The 15,985-nt window shown below is 35.9% G+C and overlaps 1 protein-coding gene across 6 annotated transcripts in view; it reads right to left on the bottom strand.

Annotated features, from left to right (window-relative positions):
- atrnl1a (attractin-like 1a) overlaps positions 1–14,405 on the bottom strand; it is a 332,899-nt gene extending 318,494 nt beyond the window's left edge. For all 6 annotated transcript variants that reach the window (XM_067386115.1, XM_067386114.1, XM_067386113.1 and 3 more), the window contains exon 1: positions 14,149–14,405. In XM_067386115.1, coding sequence (XP_067242216.1) covers positions 14,149–14,390 — 242 coding nt within the window. In that variant the 5' untranslated portion in view covers positions 14,391–14,405. The remainder of the gene's footprint in view (positions 1–14,148) is intronic.
- Positions 14,406–15,985: the final 1,580 nt, after the last annotated feature.

Genomic DNA, 15,985 nt, shown 5'->3' with positions numbered 1-15,985 from the left:
GCTATAAAAGTATTGTTTATTGTTAGTTCATGTTAACTATTGTTCATATTTAAGAACTTGTCAAAAACTGATAATTAATTTTGTATACTTCTGTATTGTACTTTTTTTATAGTCTAAGAATCAAAGTTTACTTTGATAACTTTTTACTTTGGCTATGGCTCTGTAATGCCACAAAATCCAACAGACAATTCTGACAGTATTTCAACACCAACCACGGTACTAGAGAAGTGTGGGTTGATTACACTTTAAACCTCAAAAAGTCACATTACTCAACCAGTGGCAGCATGACAGGCATGTCTGATGTGTTCAACCGCAATAAATAAATAACTGAAAGAGCAAACAACCTCTAAACTTACTCCACTTAAACACACACAAAATCTTCCCAACACATCCATGAGCCAGAGGATTAGTGTTTACTTAAACACATGAAGTTACTGGGGAGCCACTAAATGCTGACTGCCTCCCAAACTGTAAGGCTGCCATGGAGGATGAGGGGCTGGGTCTCTATAGACAACAGACCTGGCCTCTCACCCTGCTCAACTGGCCCTGCTGTGAGGAATCGGACACAGTTTGTGTAAACTAGAGCTCATGTGCGCTGATGCCGCTCTGCAGTCAGCCAAGAGCAGACCCAGAGTTCAACTCAAATAATCAAAGCACGCTGTGGCGTCCAGAGCACCACACCCTGAACAGAGCTTTCAGAATCATGCCTGCGAGGTGATATCATAGAGTCGAGGACAATCCCACAGGGATCCTCACTGACTGACTGACATGCTCTCTGTGTCAGACTGCGGTCATTTTCACCATGAGAGGAAAGAGGGAAAAGACAAACAAATACTAGCTGCACACAGATGCAGTTGTTGGAGTATGAAGAGAAAAACAGTAAGAAAAAGCAGGGAAAAAAAGACAAAACACAAGGCCAAAGGGTCGAGACAAAAAAGTTAATACGCGAACAAGGCTGAAAATTATTATATGAAAACTGTCTGTCTGTTTACATCCGGCTATATATCTAGATAGATAGATAGACAGAGAGACAGACAAAGGGAAGTTAACATTGCAATTGTATCATATAGGGTTGGGCGGAATATTGAGTTTGTACAATATATTGATATGTTTTTAAATATGATATGGATTGAGGCAATACCATTTATATCGGTATACAGTAGTTTGATACAAGCACATCTGAAAAATAACAGAGGACGTAGAGTGCTGCTGCAGGGAAAATGCATAATACAATTTGACCTAAACGTGAGACATGCTTAATATTAAGGGCTTTAAAATAACTCGTAAGATGTGGCTAACATGAATAGTTTAAAGTGGCTTATCCCCTCAGATGCTCTGATGTGATACATGTGTTGACAGATACTTGCTGTGGCGACCAGGGCGGGCGAGAGCCGTGAGGGAACGGCGCGAGGCCGGTGGCGCGAGTGTTAATGAGCTTCACCTGGGAGGCGCACCGGCCTTGAGTCCCTCACGGAGGAGCTCCGGGAGCATAAAAGGAGGAGCGACTACCGTGGAGGACGAGAGAGGACCAGGCCTGGACTTTATTTTATGTTTTGTTATGTTTGTGTGGCCGGCAGACGTCCGCGAGGGTCTGCCGGCATTACTTTCGTTTTGTTTGTTTATTTTATATTAAAGTTTTGTTGAATGTTCGCCGGTTCCCGCCTCCTTCTTCCCATATCTACTAACCGTGTTACACTTGCGCTGTTTAATGCTAATGCGTTTGTGGTGTTTTCCTCAGTTCGTAAATTACATTTCCCAGGTATATTCTCCATCTGTAAATGTTAGAATATTATGCAAACATTTCCCTTTTGCTGTCAGAAGAGGACGAGCCTTACAATTTCCGTTAAACTTCACACTTTAGTGAACGAGCGCTGTCACGAGCATGCAATAGAATAGGAGCGCCATAATTCTGACTAAAATATACATTTTGCTAAAATATTTGTTCAACAATAAATGTGCCATATGCAGAATTTTAAACCTACAAGGAGGTTGATTTTTTTGTGATAGCAGTAACTGTAAAGTGACTATTGTAATGGAGGAATTAAAATAGCCTAAAATATTTAGTTTAGTGAATTTAACTTCTTTAAAAAAATTATTAACTTCTTTTAAAGCTTTATTTTTAGATTGTAATATTACAATTTTAGAATGTAATGTGATTTGAACTTTTTTGCACATATATAGCATAGACTATATGGTTACATTCACTATTCACTTTTATATCCTATTAATATGAACATTGTTTGTAGGACAACACTGGGCAGGATATGAAATAAGACTTTTTAATAAATAAAGCATTTTTTTTTCTAAATCCAAATAGAAAAATTTTGCAAATACCAAGATAAGTACCGTGTATATCACCATTCAGCCAAAAAATACAGAGATATGATTTTTTTGGCCATATTGCCCAGCCCTAATGTATCACAATATAGTTATTTTGTGTTATTTGATCTCTTTTTTGTTATTAAAAATAAGAAAAAAGAAGCAAATTACAAACAATAGGACAAATACAATATAAAACTTATAAAAACTTAAAACAAAAGAAACAAATAATCAAATGTAAAAATAAATTTTTGAATAGTCTTCACTGTATGAATTAAATATAAATACTCATATTAAAGCAAAAAAAAAAAAAAAAGTTATTTAGTCAAGAGCAGTAAGTTATTTTCTCTTTTGATTGATTCACATTAATGACACTGCCACAAGTGTTGGTAGGTATATTAGGCTCCTGTCACTTTAAGACCAATCGCACATATCTATTATACTGATACACATCAGGGGCCGTATTCACAAAACATTTTATCTTACCACTAAGAGTTCTCCTAGCAGTAAAAGTTCTTAGCTAAGAGTTTTCTCTTAAAACCTATTCACAAAGCTGCTGAGACAAACTTTTACTAAGGAATAGACAGAAGTCTTAAACTGCGTTCACGTCACCTCGTATTTACCGGTATCTTGAAATGACAACACGTGACGTTATATTCGGAGCTGTTCACGTCCTTTTGGTCCTTGGACTGGGAATTATGCGTTTCCATGGCACCACTATCAATGCCTAAATGAATCTACAGCGGTCAGGTGGTACAGCAGCCACGTGGTACATGTGGGAGCTTTCAGAAAACTCCCAGCTTACAAGCTGTAATTACGAGCTCTATGAGAACGTGAACGCTTTTTACAAGCTAGAATCTCATAACTACAGGAATTAAGAGGCTGCGTGAACGCACCTTTAAGCTAAGAGTAAGGGTGGGGTTGACCTCGTTGCTATGGAGTAAACACACAGCGATTGGCTGATGGGGAGGAGTCAGCGATTTAATCATAGAAATATTATAGAATGAGGTGTCATGTTTCCATATTAAAATAAAGGTTTTAAAATACAAATGTTGCCCTATTCAAATAAATATTTTTTAATAAAAATGTTGCCATAGTCAAAATAAAATGTTGCCATAAAGGTTTTAAAATAGGCGAAGTGTCACTAATTAAAGTATATACAGTCACCTCTTGGATGTCTGCATCTCAAGAGATTGCAGAATTCAAGCGACAAATTATGTTTTATAAACAGAGTTTGGGAGAAACACATTCAAACAGTCTTTCTAATCAGCTTGAGAGGAGGAATATATACACAGATGAGAGCAGACTCGCCTATAGTTACTTCGACAATTTTCTGCATCCCTCCGCCACCCTGTGGGTTTGGGCTAAATTCCAAGCACGGAGCCCTCCATCCCCTTGGACAGCACACCAAATACGCTTATTATATATATATATGTATATATGGGTTGAATAGAGTAAAAAAAAATTAATAATAATAATAATACATACATACATACATACATACATACATACATACATACATACATACATACATACATACATACATACATACATACATACATACATACATACATACATACATACATACATACATACATACATACATACATACATACATACATACATACATACATATATATATATATATATATAAATTATTTTTTTTTTTTACTCTATTCAATCATTTGTAAGTGTGAACTCATGAAAACCATTGCCACATGTAATCAGACAATATTTATTTATTTGTTAAAGGTTTTTTTTTTCCGTCTCATCGTAGATTCAAATCTATAAATAAAAATGCATTGCATTTATGAAGAAAAAGTTCAGCAACTAAGGCTCTATCGCTATTGCCTCAATGGTGTACAGTGTCTTTGGGTGGATTAGGACTAGGACCATTTATAATTTGGTCTTAGTAACTTAGGAGTCCTCTTGACTACTCCTAACGTTTCACAGATTTAGGAGCTACTTTTTGTGCTAAAATGCTTTGTGAAATACTCTTAGAGCAAAAATGTAGGACTCCTAAAATTAGGACTGACACGAGTTTCTCCTAAATCGGCAAGTTAGGAGCTACTTTTAGCCCTAAGGTGTTTTGTGAATATGGCCCCAGGTTTACACCCAACTGTTTACTTTCACTTGAGAGTGCTATGTTTACATGAAGACTCCACACGTTGGGCATTTAGGCATAATTGTGTGTGTATTCGACCATTCAAGCGCAATAAGATGCGAAAGAGAATTAAATTTGCAATCCCTTGCTTAGAGGTGTGGCTTTCTTTGCACGCACTTATGCTGTGTGTCAGTCAGCACCGCATTGAGTACTTTTTCACTGCTTATTGTGCTTAACACTTTTTAACATCAAGCATGTCCCTTAATTCACGATTGCCTTCAGAGAGAGGCAGCTTTCTGCATGAGCACCAAGCTCCTTTTGAGGAAATTGTGCTTTAACTCTTTTTAACGTCAAGCGCGTCCCGCTTTTTATATTCTCTTTCATGCATTTAATCACTCTGTCAATAGTGCTATATATTTACATACCACCACGATATAGCAGAATCTCCAATGATAGACATTTTATATCATGGTAATGATGTATATCGTCATACCGCCCAGCCCTAATCAGCAGTATTCCATATGTTCCTTAGCCGTGTTGCTGAATGCCAGTAATTGAAATGTGAAGGTTAAAGCTGAGGAAAAGTGCAGGATCTACAGAAAAAAACATCAAAAGACAGCAAGTGAAAGAAAAAAAAAATGGATAAGGAAGGGTAATTAAATGCAGAGTTCACATGCAGGTTTTGTGTTGAACTTCACATGAACCATCCCTCTCTTCCCTCTTGAAATGTCACCCCTGTAGTGAAGGAGAAAAAGAGAGTCTGAGGAAAAGAGATGAGAGCGACAGAAAGAGGACTAGGGAGGATGGGAGGAATGGAGCAGAGGATGTATTCCAGCATAGTCGATCAAAACAAGCCCAGCAGGAGCACTGGAAAACACACCAGAGGCTCAGTAAAGCAAACACAGTACAGGTCAGAAGCCTTCAGAAGTGACCTCACCCTGAATGAAGCACTGCGCTTAATATTTCACTGGAATGGGATGATTTTTTAGGATTAAGAGGTATTATTTAAACATGAGAATGGAATATAAGTCCCTTTCAAACAGACTAGTATATTGCTATAATGTGATGTGGTGCAACAAAGGTAGTCATGTGAGTTTCTAACTAGAAAGACAATGTCTACAAAAGGGCACCATACTCAGCTGTTGTCTGTTTTCAGTTGCATTACTAAAAATTAATGGCAGGGAAAAGTTTAAATTGCTTATTGTGGTAATAAACATCATGCCACAGATGCTGTTGACACAGCCTGAACACAGAACAGACTTTTTATTGACTGAAATCAACCCTTATTTAAAGGGTTATTTCACCCAAAAATGAAAATAATGTAATTTATTACTCACCCTCATGTTGTTCTACACCCGTAAGACCTTCGTTCACCTTCAGAACCCAAATTAAAATATTTTTGATGAAATCTGATGGCTCAGTGAGGCCACTATTGAGAGCAAAGCCACCGAACCTCTTAAGATCCATAAAGGTACTAAAAACATATTTAAAACAGTTCATGTGAGTTCAGTGGTTCTACCTTAATATTATAAAGCGACAAGAATACTTTTTGTGTGCTAAAAAAAACAAAATAATGTCTTTTCAATAATATATCATGATGGCCGATTTCAAAACACTGCTTCGAAGAGTTTTAAATCTTTTGTTTCTAATTAGTGATTCGGATCTCCTATCAAATGGCTAAACTGCTGAAACCACGTGACTTTGGCACTCCAAACCACTGATTTGATTCGTAAAGCTCCAAAGCAGTATTTTGAAATTGGCCATTAATAGATATTGTTGAAGTCTTTTTTTGGGGGGGGGCGCACAAAAAGTATTCTTGTCGCTTTATAAAATTAACGTAGAACCACTGAACTCACATGGACTGTTTTAAATATGTTTTTAGTAACTTTATGGACCTTGAGAGTTCAGTTGCTTTGCTCTCAATAGAGGTCTCACTGAGCCATCGGTTTTCATCAAAAATATCTTAATTGGTGTTCCAAAGATGAACAGGTGTAGAACGACATGAGGGTGAGTAATTAATGACAGATTTTCATTTTTGGGTCAACTAACCCTTTAACTTGCATTGACATTAATAATTATTGTCTTACTGAATTGGTAAAAATATAGTGATTCCTTGTTATTTGACCAGTTGAAATGATAATTAATTGCTGGACTGTTGAAACAGCATGGCTCAGGTACAGAGATTCTCCTATCTCCTAGTGCAGCTTAACACACACATATACCTTACTTACAGATTCTTACAAAATTCTGGTAGCAAAATTATCACACACATAGAAGATTTGAGAGGTTTAAGAATTCTGAGAATTGAAATAACTTAAAAGATCGACCAATAATCATTTTACCAATATTTTTTTCCCCAATAATTAAGCATTTTTCCTTGATCGGATATCGGTTTTGTATTATTGGATTTACTGATAAATGGCATCAAAGAGGCTGCATACAGTGTAAAAGATACATATTTACTGTTTTGATTGTTATTTTCTTGACAATTTACAATAATTATTCCAGTCAACTAGTTGTCTTTACTCATTAGCCTAATAAACACCTAAACATTCCTATTAAACTGTAGTTTAAAACAAAACATTTTTGCAAAGTTGATAGACTCCCTTGTTCTTTATTTATGCTCTCCATTGAAAAGATTACACTTTGTCAATTTATTTTGCCTTGTTAATATTATTGTTGCTGCTGATATTATTTATGCTAATATTATTTATATTTATTATTGTGATATTAAGATGAAATTGAACAAAATCAAATTATATATTGGTCCAGCATATCAGTTATCAGACATCGATGAACACAAATAATCGGTATAAGTTATAAAAAAAAAAATCTAACTGTCGTCTAAAATTAACTGCAAGATAAATTTAGTGAATTAACTAAACTGGAATTCTCAAAACAATTCTGAATGGTGCACAGGCATGTCTTACGAATGGCGTGTCTTATATAATGTTGTTTCACACAGAAGTATAACTGCACAAACCTGACTACACAAATTCAAATAAACAAAAGTGTACCATACCCAATAAAAAAAAAAGACAGAGCAGATGTTACAGAGACCACAGACAGCTGCTAAAAGAGAAACAGAAACTGTCTATATGACACAGTGAAACTGCGAGACAGTGACTGACAAATGGAGATACAAAGACAGACAGCAGAACAGACGCAGTAACCGTCTTTAGCCAGTCTGCAGTCAAAGCACAAAACTCAGTATGTGACATACTACTCTAGACTCAAGAGAGGATATGAGTGATCAGTGACTCATATTGTAGCGAATGTTGATTGCAACCGTATTAAGCGGCGCTGCCATACTAGCTATTAGCATCTGCTCTAGCATCTGGCTCTTTTTTTTGTTTGTTTTTTTTGTTTTTTAGTTTTATGTGAAACATGACAGGGGATCAGGGAAAGAGTGAAATATATAGAGAGTACAAAAATGTATTGCAATTAAATGCACAATTCATATTATATTTACTCAAAATTCATTCAAAAATATTTCAAAACAGAACTTAAAAACTTTAAAAAACTCAAAAATTCAAGAAATTAAAAACTCATTCAAATGTATTATAATTTATTCAAAAAATATTTAATAAAACATAATATAAGAATTATTAATGAATAGGGACTGTTAAGATTGTGTAACATTTATTATGGACACATTGTCAATAATTTTATCTCCAAAATCTCCAAATATTGTCCAATTAGTCTAGTATGACAAGATTTTATATTGTTGTATTAAATATATACATAACATAAATGTAATGTAAAAACAAATTTGACCACACATAAGCATACAAAAGTAGCCCAGTCAAAACACGCTGCCAAAAACCCTTATGATGTGTGTATGGGATAAAGTTTAAGGAGGGGCAGCTGGAGAATGTCCATTTCAGGCTCTTTTTTTCCATTTCAGATGGATTAGTTTATCCTGTAATGGACAGATGGTCATATAAACAACACACACTCTGAGAGATCTGCAGAAGTTCACTAAAGGACAAAAGGTCTGGGAGTGACATTGCAGTGCTCCGACATCTCCATCATCCTCTTATAACATACAAGTATCCATCCACACATTCACACAAACCCTCTAAAAATACATCTGAGGTAAAACCACAAGGCTGCATATTACAAAGACTTGCAGAAAGAGAGACAACATAACAACTAATATAACTCTCTGTAAACACAATGACTAAATTACTTGACAAACATCAAGCACAACACAAGAACAGACCATTTAAGCACTGACTGTCAGAGATTTTGACATTCACGTAGATAATACAAATGATGCATTAGGAGTTGCATTTACAGACTTACTAAACTCCTTTGGGATCAAGCAAAATGTCACCAGACCCACTCATCATATTTATCATATTTAATTATATCACATGGAACCGATCTAACTGAGAGAAAATATTCTACATCAACAACATGCTTACTAAGTCCAACACCCACTGAATTACTGAAAGAGTTGTTACCTATAACAGAAGAGCCTTTTCTCAATATTATTAACTCATCTATATCTCTAGGTCATGTCCCAAGACCGTTCAAGCTGGCAGTTATTAAGGCTCTCATTAAGAAACCACAACTAGATCCAAGTGACAAATTACAGACCCATTTCAAATCCTCCATTTATGTCTAAATACAGTTGTATCTGCTCAATTGTGCTCCTTCCTGCAAAAAAATTATATGAAAAATTTCAGTATGGATTCAGGCCCCATCATAACATGGAAACGGTGCCTGTTAAAATTACAAATCACTTACTACTAGCTTCTGACCTAGGCTGCATCTCAATACTAGTTTTACTTGATCTTAGTGCTGCGTTCGACACTAAAAATCATGACACCCTTAGATTGACTACAAAATTATACTGGTATTTAGGGTCAGGCATTAAGGTGGTTTAGATCGTATCAATCGCTCGCTCCCTGCCCCAACTATGCCAATGTAAATTCAATTTTTGATTCTAGGGCACCTTTAAAGATATAAACATTGGATGACCAGTAATTTTCTTCTATTAAATTCAGACAAGACTGAGGTATTTCATATTGGACCAAAAACCTGTACACAGAATCTCTTAGAAAACAATTTGCATCTAGAAGGATTTACTGTTACAGTTAAAGACCTGAGTGTTATATTAGACAGCAACTTGACTTTCGAAAATCATATCACGTTACCAAAACAACCTTTTTCCACCTCAGAAACATTGCTAAACTATGGAACATATTATCTGTTTCTGAGGCAGAAAAATTAGTTCATGCATTCATGACATCTAGACTGTATTACGGTAAGGCATTACTAGGGGGTTGTCCTGCATCCTCAAACATACTACAGTTAGTCCAAAATGCAGCTGCAGTTTTTACCAGGTCAAGAAAATATGATAACATAACACCGATTTTAGGATCTCTGCACTGGTTACCGATTAAGTTCTGTATCGATTACAAAGTATTGCTACTGACCTTTAAGGCCCTAAATAGTCCAGCTCCTGTGTATTTAATTGATCTTTTATTGTGCTACAATCCATCACGCGCTTTAAGGTAACGAAACTCTGGACTTTTGGCAGTACCTAGGATATCCAAGTCCTCTAAAGGAGGGAGAATGTTTTCACATTTGGCTCCTAACTAAGCTCTGGAATAGACTTCCTGATAATTTTCGGGACTCAGACACGCTCTCCCTGTTTAAATCTAGATTAAAGACACATCTCTTTAGCCAAGCATTCACATAATACATCTCATAACATTGTACTCCAGTTATATCAGATGGAATGCACATAATTATCTTTTGCCTTAAATGTTATGAACAGCATATAATAATTATTTTCCATTTTCTTGGATCCAGTCCCTTACAAAAATTCAGATGACCCAACACCTGTGAAGAGATGACTCTGAATCAACATACACAACTACCAAATTTTCTATATATTGTAATCATTATGATCACAACTTATAATAACTGCTTTAATAAGATTCATTGATTCTGCCTAAATGAATATGATTTTCACTAAGTGCATGATTTCTAATATCTTAGAACTGTACATTTCTGGAAATATGGACATTACTTGGACACTGTCACCTCTGATAACAAATTACTCTACATTGTAATGTAGAAACATGCATTTTCTGTAAAGTTGCTTTGAAACAACATGTATTGTGAAAAGCGCTATACAAATAAATGTGAATTGAATTGATTTGAATTAGCTTTTTTAAAGGTGCCTTAGAAAAAAAAACATTACTGGTGTGCATCTTGAGACAAAACTATGGCACACATATTTTAAGTCTAGGACTAGACTTAAGCCTTGTCTGTGAAACAAGGTAAAAATATCCTGTGCAGATGCTTTAATAATACACTGTTTTATATATTTTGCATTAATAAAATAAAGCAGAAAAGATTATTGAAGTAGAAAAGAATTGTTTTATAGAATATTTATTATACTAATAAAATGACCCTATAGGCCAGGGTTTGAAACTAACTTTCATATTGTTATGGTTTTACATCTATTTGCTTTATTTAGTTAATTTAGTATCCAATCCAACAACAAATGTATTGCTAGCTGTTGTGCACAATGCATTTTATTGCATTTATGCTGCATTTTCATTATGCTTGAAAATTACAAGACCCCAATCGCCACTGCAACAACACGCTTTTAATAAGCAAAGAAAATATGGAGCATGATTACCATTGTACATTCAGGTTACTGCTCCGCTCTCAGTGATACTGAAACACATTTTCCATCATTTCAATATTAGATGTCTAAATGACAGAAAATGCAATTGTATGACAAAATTCTGTCATCCACTGTGACCCCTAAAGGACTCACATTTCACATCTTTTCTTACTATTCTTTTCTTTTAAGATGTAGCCTGAAGTAAGGCATTACATGATTTCCCCCTGGCATAGAGTGCCCAAAGAAAAGTCCGTCAGCAGGAGAATATTTATGAAATATCTTTATGAAGCTATTTTTGACTCCCTCAGGACAACCAAGTATGTTCCAGGATGGAGTAAATAAATTATAACCGGAGAACAGCTCGTTCATTTTTCCTCCTAAAGCAAACCACTACAGAGAGACATACATAACATGTTTCTAAATCCATTAATGTCAAGCATGAAGCCATGCAATCTCTGTCCTTCCTTCGTATGACAACATTCACATTAAGCAGAGATAGGTAAACCTTCTCTCTCTCTCTATTCATTTATCTATTGTCACGAAGATACTCCGTGACCATGTGCGGACTATGGGGCACGTTCCCTCATTTCACATGTACATGCACACTTTCTACATTTACACTGACCGTGGATTTTGGGAAGAGATATGTTGGGGGCAAAATACCTGGAGTTGTGTAAATATATAGTTATTTGTGGTGGATGTATGTTGTCTGTATTATGGTATCTTCCATAGGTGGGGCCAGAATGTTAAGATTCAGTGAGGGGTGTGGTAAATTGGCGTGAGCGTGGTCGGAGTACCACCACTTTTAATACTGTTTGGTGTCCCTTGTTTGTATAATTTATTATTTATTTTTGGGTAACACTGCTTATTTTCTTTTTGCATCTTGGGATTTATTTTTTTTGTGAAATAAATTTTTTGGGCGTCAAATGGAAATTCTGTTGTCTTCGTCACCTTTAACCGCAAGGTTCATCCACGACATAATCCCACTTCTGACACCATATGTCATAAGGCCTATAACCATGCACAATGACATACACTGGCAAGACTTTGCATAAAAGTCTCTTACTCACAGAAAGTTATTGTGGAACTTTAAAAATTAAAAGAATGGTATGGGGCTTTGAGTCTTTTTTGAAGCTTGAAAGCATTCCAACTCATAGTAACTGCATAAAAATGATGCAATTCTTCTTTAGTACAATGCTTCAGAATTTCTCCTTTTGTGTTCCACAGTAAAAAAGAATCAATCAATATGACAGTGCCTACATTTTTGGTGAACTTTTCCTTAAATCTCTGACTGACTTCTCTGGCAGATAACAAGGCATTTTGAAATGAAATAGACATCTGTGGAGAATGTCAAAGATAAGGGAAATACAAGGTCAGATCCTTCAGTTAAGCACTTTTATAAGCTCCTCACCTCCCCAGAAGGCACTCTGATGAGTGACACTGCCCATAATGTTCTGGGGACTATTTTTAGGTATACAGTACAGCATTAGAGAAACCAAATTTTGATGAAAGTGTAGCTGAAAACAACCCATAGGAGTCTGTACCTACTTTCACACTTCGTCTACAGCTACAGAAGTACCACTTTACGTTACCAAAAGATAACATGTCATTTAAACATGATGATAACATGTCACTTAAACATGATGATAGAACATAATCAGCATGGGTGATTCGTCAAAGAAAGCAGAGTCACAGGGCCAGTTCAAACACTCTAAACACACCACATCATTATCCCTTACTAGAGAGCACAATGTATTTGAACTCAAGGAGGAAACCATTTTCAAGCAGCAATGTAATTATGCCTCTAGTCTAAATTAAACTATTCAACCACTGAATGTGCATTCCTATTTTAAACTTAAGTTTAAGCCACTGAGAATACAATTCTCTGAGGTGTCCATTATAGCTCAGGAGATTTTGAGTTCTCACCTATAATTTAAATATCAACTTTGACTCCTAGAATTCCTTGAGATTAATCAAATAAACACAAATAAAACAACTGCGTGGACATATGGTAAGTGTTTAGTGCTATAAAATTAATGTGAACTGGACGATGTGAATTGGACAGAAAATTCAGATTTTCTGAGCAAATCTAAGCAGTTTTTGATATTACTGAGACCTCTTTAGTCTTCTGTAATTCTTATGATATATAACATTACTCTGGTCGGTTTCTTAGGAGAAATATCTGAGAGGCAGCAGATTTACGCAAAGCCAAGGTCTCAATTTGCTCTCCATATATCGCATTGGTGACTCAGAGAAATAAAATGAGATTTTAAAGAGATATCTTTAGTGATTTACCTTCACTATGGTTCAATCAAAAGAGTTCTCCCACATACATTTCTGCATGTAAACTTAAAGTTTGACCTGATGGGAATCCACAATCTCAATACCCATACTGTTATATCGTGTCTGATGAATTCATAGTTATTACATGATGAAGAGATCTCCATGTTGTGTTCTGACTTGACTACACTTTACACCATCTTATAACCTTTAATAAATCCTACACTCAGCATTTGACTATTATTCACTCTTAAAAATTCCAAAAGGAGATTTTCACAGCAAGGCTATATAGAAGAACCATTTTTGGTTCCCCACACAACCTTTCAGTGATCATTTCCTAAAAGAACCATAGTATTTTTTTTAGTGTAAAGAACATTTTAATAACCTAAAGAACCCTTTTCCATTATAAAGAACCCTTTGAGCAATCCAGGGGTTCTATGAATTTTAAAAGCTCTTTATGTAACCTCTTTATGTTTTTGTTGCCAATAAAAAGACTTTATTTTTAAGGGTGAATTATGTAGTAAGCAATATGTTGTTTTCTATTTTTAATGTATGTGTGCCATATTAAAATTTAAAAACATTTGCAGATGCATTGTCTATATTATCTAACATACATCTAATTCCCTTCTGAAGATATGCTGATATGCTGTATGTGGGGGGGCTTTCTGGCCTTTGTGCTCTTAATAACAGTAAGGCAAACATTTAACCAAGAAGGGAATGTACTGCTATCGCCACATGTAAACGTTGTTTGCAAACAATGAACCTGTTACCCGGAGGGAAAAGCGTTACTCACTTGAATTTCCCTTGGCAATGTTGACATTGATCTCCAGCCCATCCCTGGTCACAGACGCAAGTTCCATTGATACATCTTCCAAAGATGCAGTTTTTATCACAGGTTTTGGAATAGGATCCTTCAGTGCATATTAACAGGTAAAAAATCATAAACGTGAAAAGGTACGTCCTGAGCTCCTCAGTCCTACATAGGAAACACCTCGTGGAGAAGCGTGAAGACATTCTTCTTCTGCCAAGATCCATCCTCCTGTTCTCCTCTGATCTAAACATAGAGATAAGGTTACTGTCTTCATTAGACTTCAAGTTTTTAATTCGGAACTCTCTACAGAGCACAGAAATACTCCTGGTTTTGTTACAATGTGTAGCTTGTTATCATTGCCAAAATGCATGAATTTATTAACCAATATGTAACCTAACTTTCTCCAGTCTGTTCTAGAGGATGAACATCCACCTCAGCGCGCTATTCATAAAAAGCCAAAAACCATGTCATTTATATCGTTCCAGAAATAGCGACATAAGATACAGATGTGCAGTTATTCAAAAACTATGCCAACATAGTCGAAAAAATAACTGCGTGATTTGAGCATGCCTTTCCAAACAATAAGTCGTGCTGTTGTTGCCGTTTCGCCTTTGTTTCTCTCAGAGATGCACTCGGAGACGAATGACAGCTCAACTCCTATCCAAAACAATGTGCAGTTCCCTACTGCTGCTCCTGCTGAGCTCAGAGCCAAATGACGAATCTTACTACGGAAAAGGTTTGGCTTATGAATATTAATTAGATTACGCTCACGTTGCTTGGTAACCTTCCCTGCGCGTCCAATCGGTCACGTGACACAATTAATATTCAAGAGCCAATCCTTCGTCATAGTAGGATTGGAAACTCCTAGTCGTCTTACATTTAAAGCGACAGCGCCCTGTTCATTTGTGCAGAGCTGCATGCGCGTCGTGCGGGTCATAAAAGTTGTGGTCTCAACATAGGGGAGGTACTGAAGTTCTACGAGACCATGCTTTTTTCCTTCTTTTTTGTTTCGTCAAGGTCACAACTTAAAGGAACACTCCACCCAAAAATGAAAATTCTGTCATAATTTAGCTACTCCAAACCTGTATGCATTATTTCTTCTGCAGAATACAAAATATGCTGTCAATATTTTCTAATGATCTCAAAACAACCAAAGTTGTTTTCTCCTGTTTTTTCCATTCACACCATGTCATAATTACCGTAACGATTCTGAATTGTAAAAAGCCTTCACATGTAGAACTTGTAATTACAACTTGTACCACATGACCACTGTACCACCTGACCACTGCAATTTAAAGGATTAGTTTGATTTCAAATTAAAATTTCCTGATAATTTACTCACCCCCATGTCATCCAAGATATCCATATCCTTCTTTCTTCACTCGAAAATAAATTAAGGTTTTTGATGAAAACATTCCAGGATTTTTCTCCATATAGTGGACTTCAATGGACCCCAAACAGTTGAAGGTCAAAATTACAGTTTCAGTCCAGCTTCAAAGCGTTCTACACGATCCCAGATGAGAAATAAGGGTGTTATCTAGAGAAACCATCACTCATTTTCTAAAAAAATAAAAAAATGTATAAATTTTAACCATAAATGCTCATCTTGAACTAGCTCTCTTGTTCTTCTCTATTTGAATTCCAGCAGTGTAGACACTGCTAAGTGTATTACTGCCCTCCACAGGTCAAAGTTTGAACTAAATTGTCATATACAATATGCTAGTGCAAGTATATAACAACTAGTTCAAACTTTGACCTGTGGAGGGCAGTAATACACTTGCCGGAATTCTAATAGAGAAGAAGAAGAAGAAGAGAGCTA

This window comes from Chanodichthys erythropterus, chromosome 5 (assembly GCF_024489055.1).
Source record: "Chanodichthys erythropterus isolate Z2021 chromosome 5, ASM2448905v1, whole genome shotgun sequence".
NCBI lineage: Eukaryota > Metazoa > Chordata > Actinopteri > Cypriniformes > Xenocyprididae > Chanodichthys > Chanodichthys erythropterus.
This window is presented reverse-complemented; position numbering and strand designations above follow the sequence as displayed.